Raw genomic sequence first — 3,786 nt, 5'->3', positions numbered from 1 at the left:
TTATTGAAATACTATGTCTTGAGTAAGGTGCATCTTGGTTCTCAAACTGTTATCTTTGCTCTTGAACACTTTAAAGAGGTCTGTGTAGCAGATTTGACTAATCCAATACATCATTTGATTTCTTGACTGCTGTGTCCTCGAGCAATAAAATGAATTTTTGACTCTTTCAATATTTTCTACATTTATAATGTATTTATTGGTCCAACTGTGAGGATCCTTGCTTTCTTTACATTGAAGTGCAATCCATACTGAAAGCTGTGGTGTGGTCTTTTGTCTTAATCAGTAGGTATTTTAACTCCTCTTAAATATAAGAAAAAATTGCTTTCTAGCAAGTAAAGGTATATCATCTGCAAATCATAGGTTGTTAATGAATCTTCCTCTAATCCTGATGTCACGTTCTTCTTCATACAATCCATCTTCTGAGGTTATTTGCTCAGCATACAGACTGAATAAGCATGGTGAGAGAATACAATATCGGCACACACCTTTCCTAATTTTAAACCATTCACTGTCCCCTTGTTCTGTTCTGACAACTGCTTCTTGGTCTATGTACAGGTTCCTCATTAACACAATGAAGTACCCTGGATTACCCATGCTTCACAATTGTTATCCATAGTCTGTCATTATCCACACAGTCGAAAATCTTTGCTAAGTTAATAAAGCACAAGTAAGCATGTCTGGTATTCTCTGCTTTCAGTCAAGATCCATCTGACATCAGCAATGATATCCATAATTTCACACCCTTTTCTGAATACAAATAGAGCCCCTGTTAGTTCTCTGTCAATGTGTTGTTGCAACTATATTTGAATTGTCTTCAGCAAAATTTTACTTTCATCTACTATTAATGTTACTTCATTTTTTACAACTTCTAAATTTCTTAGATTCATACTTCATACAGTCCATATTCTAATATGGTTTGCACGTTGTGTTGTTGTAAGCTAAGCCACCGGCGTTTTAAATACCAGCAGGGTCACCCGTGATGGACAGGTTTCAGTGGACTTTCCAGACTAAGACAGACTAGGGAGAAGGAGAGGCAGACTTTTCCTGAATGTTTAGCCATGGAAAACCTTATGAACAGCAATGGACCAGTTTCAAGTATAGTACTAGCGAATTAAAGCATTATAAATAGCGGCAGAGTCTTGTCAGATATGAGACTCTCAAGTTGGAAGGCACTCAAAACATGGCTGGGGAAGAGCTACATCTTCAAAGTAGAGTTGACCATAATGATGTGAAGGGAATGAAGCCGTCAGAAGTTCATTTGCAGTTTGGACACAACTCAAAATCAATGCAAGCATCCATTAATAATTCAAAGCATGTATTGTTTAAGTGCTGGTATGGAGTCCTGGTGTGGTGCTGAGGGTTAATGCGCTGGACTACAAGGTTGGTTTTAACCTCCAGGTCAGCAGTTGAAGTTCACCAGCTACTCCGTGAAAACCCTATACAGGGTGGCTATGGATCGGAACTGACTCCAACATACAAAAGTAAAATCAAACAAATCATTTCCACAAAACTATGTGGAAGAATAGGAAACCATTCCACAAATACACACAGGAGGTCTTCGGAGAGACAGGCCTCATTTCTACTGTGAGTTCTAGACAGGTTACAGATGAATAATGCATTGGTTTTAGTGAACCTGGAACGCAGACTAAGAAGGACAATTTCCCGGAACTGCAGAGAGAACTGGAATCATTCTAGATTGGTATCTGGGACCTAAAGTCATAAGACAAACCCTTCAGGCTAAGTTTTAAGGCAGCAGATGCACACTAACTAGAGGTGTGATAGATAAGGTCTTGTGTCTACTTGGCTGGTCCAGAATTCTCGGTGATTTGGCAGCTGAGATGTGGTTATCTCCAAGGTGAGATCTAATAGAGTGCAGTTAACTCAATGATGAGTGCCTGTCAGCAGCCAATCAATTGAAAGGGGGTGTGGCCTGCTTCTAATATAATGGACATTCAGTTAAAGCAGTAGCGTAGTGGTTATGAATTGGGCTACTAACCTCAGGGTCAGCAGTTCAAAACTACCAGCTGCTCCGCAGGAGAAAGATGAGGCTTTCTGCTCCCGTAAAGATTTATAGCCTCAGAAACCCTGTACAGGGTCACTATGAGTTGGAACTGACCCCATGGCACATAACAACAACAACAGGTAAAGCTTGCTTGCTTTCGCCCACCTCCCCGAGAGATACAAGCTATAACCTACTCTCAACACAGGTGATGGAACACTGGGACCATATAATGGTATATATGCCCACTTCTCTGAGAGACACAAGACGTGACTTACCCCCACCACAGGTGACGGAACACTGGGACCGGACGATGGCCCATGAGTAGCGGGGCTGTGGACTCAGCTTCCTCTCCCCCCTCCATCTCGACATGGCATATTCCCAGATAACACCCGGGTTTCTGCCCTGACATAGAAGCTGTAAAAAAAAGGAGGAAAACAAACAAACAAACAAATGATAGTGAAATCATTCTGTATTCAGTTGTTTGAAACTACTTAAAACAATGTTTTCAACAACAATTTAGCCATGATGATAAAGAAAACACTTGCCAGTTTATCTTGCCAAAATGCATAATTCCTAAGATGTTTCCTAAGAAAGCACTCTCATCTAGAATCAAGTACACAGAAAAAAAAAAAAATACACTGATATTCTACCTTTTTCTCCCGTGTTTCGTTTCCTCCTCCACGCAAAACTTAAGAAGCCTTTGCAACCCAACCAGAGTGAACAGACAATGCCCACAGAAAGGAGAGCCCACCTCTCAGGGTCACAGAACTTCTAAGAGAGCAGCAGAGTCTGCAAAAACTGATGGCGGGGTGGACCCCAAAACACGCCGGTGCAGCAGCAGTAAGTGTGTGACCAGGAGCTCAGCTTTGCCGCAACAAAGGCATGCCAACGAATCAGTCTATTGCCTCTTTCCAGGAGCCCTGGAGGAATGATCTCAACAGCAACTGGTTTGGGAATATTGGGCTAATCTCAAATAATCAAATTATCCTGAAAAGAGCCTTAAGTTAGGGACCCGTTCCAAAGGTGACTGGGTGACCTTTGAACCCACCCAGTGGTACGATATAAGAAAAGGGCTGGATCTGATTTCATAAAGATGACAGCACATTAGTACTCTGTAACACACAGGGTTGTGGTGAGTCAGAATGCACGTGTGTACCAGATGGCAACTGTGTGAGCATTACCCCATTCAGTTTATGGATGGATTTGTACTTATACATGATCAGGTTATAAACAGCCTTCTGTGGCCTTAGAGTTAAACTCACATTTATGGATCTACATAAACACCACAACATGCCCCCAACCCATGCCCTAAAACCAAAATAAGGGGCTACCTCAACAACCAAGGTTTCGTTGGTCGGCCCAGCTGAGGTCAGACTCTCCGGCTGGTTATAGGGCCGTCTGTAGTTGAAAGCAGTGCCGGCAAACTTGTATCGGCCTGGCCAGTCCACTGTCCAGTGTCCATTCAGGTAATATCTTTTGAGGGAATTACGTATAGAAATGTAGGAAGTAGATGCATTCATTTCATAGATGCGGATAGTCTGGGCTCCGGCAGGAATTGTAATCATCTGATAATACTCTGTATTAGAGGAAACAGGGGAACATGGCACTTTGTCCAGTGATGGCAAAGCAAAAGTCCTTAGCAGGTTAGATTCCCCATCTAAAACCTGATACTCTACAACTGGTACCAGAAGATCTGTTTTGAGCATCAGTCGTGTTAGTTTTGTAAGTCAGTTTTTTATTGGAGAAGACCTGTTATAAGAATGAATGTAAGGAGCTCTGGTAGC

General features: G+C 41.9%; 1 protein-coding gene across 1 annotated transcript in view; it reads right to left on the bottom strand.

Moving 5' to 3' along the window:
* ADAMTS16 (ADAM metallopeptidase with thrombospondin type 1 motif, 16) overlaps positions 1-3,786 on the bottom strand; it is a 253,436-nt gene that overhangs the window by 108,244 nt on the left and 141,406 nt on the right. The window contains exons 13-15 of the mRNA XM_006874965.1: positions 3,688-3,751; positions 3,334-3,578; positions 2,278-2,416 (exon numbers count right to left, since the gene is read on the bottom strand). Coding sequence (XP_006875027.1) covers positions 2,278-2,416; positions 3,334-3,578; positions 3,688-3,751 — 448 coding nt within the window. The remainder of the gene's footprint in view (positions 1-2,277; positions 2,417-3,333; positions 3,579-3,687; positions 3,752-3,786) is intronic.

Source organism: Chrysochloris asiatica, unplaced genomic scaffold (genome assembly GCF_000296735.1).
Source record: "Chrysochloris asiatica unplaced genomic scaffold, ChrAsi1.0 scaffold00307, whole genome shotgun sequence".
NCBI classification, from domain to species: domain Eukaryota; kingdom Metazoa; phylum Chordata; class Mammalia; order Afrosoricida; family Chrysochloridae; genus Chrysochloris; species Chrysochloris asiatica.
This window is presented reverse-complemented; position numbering and strand designations above follow the sequence as displayed.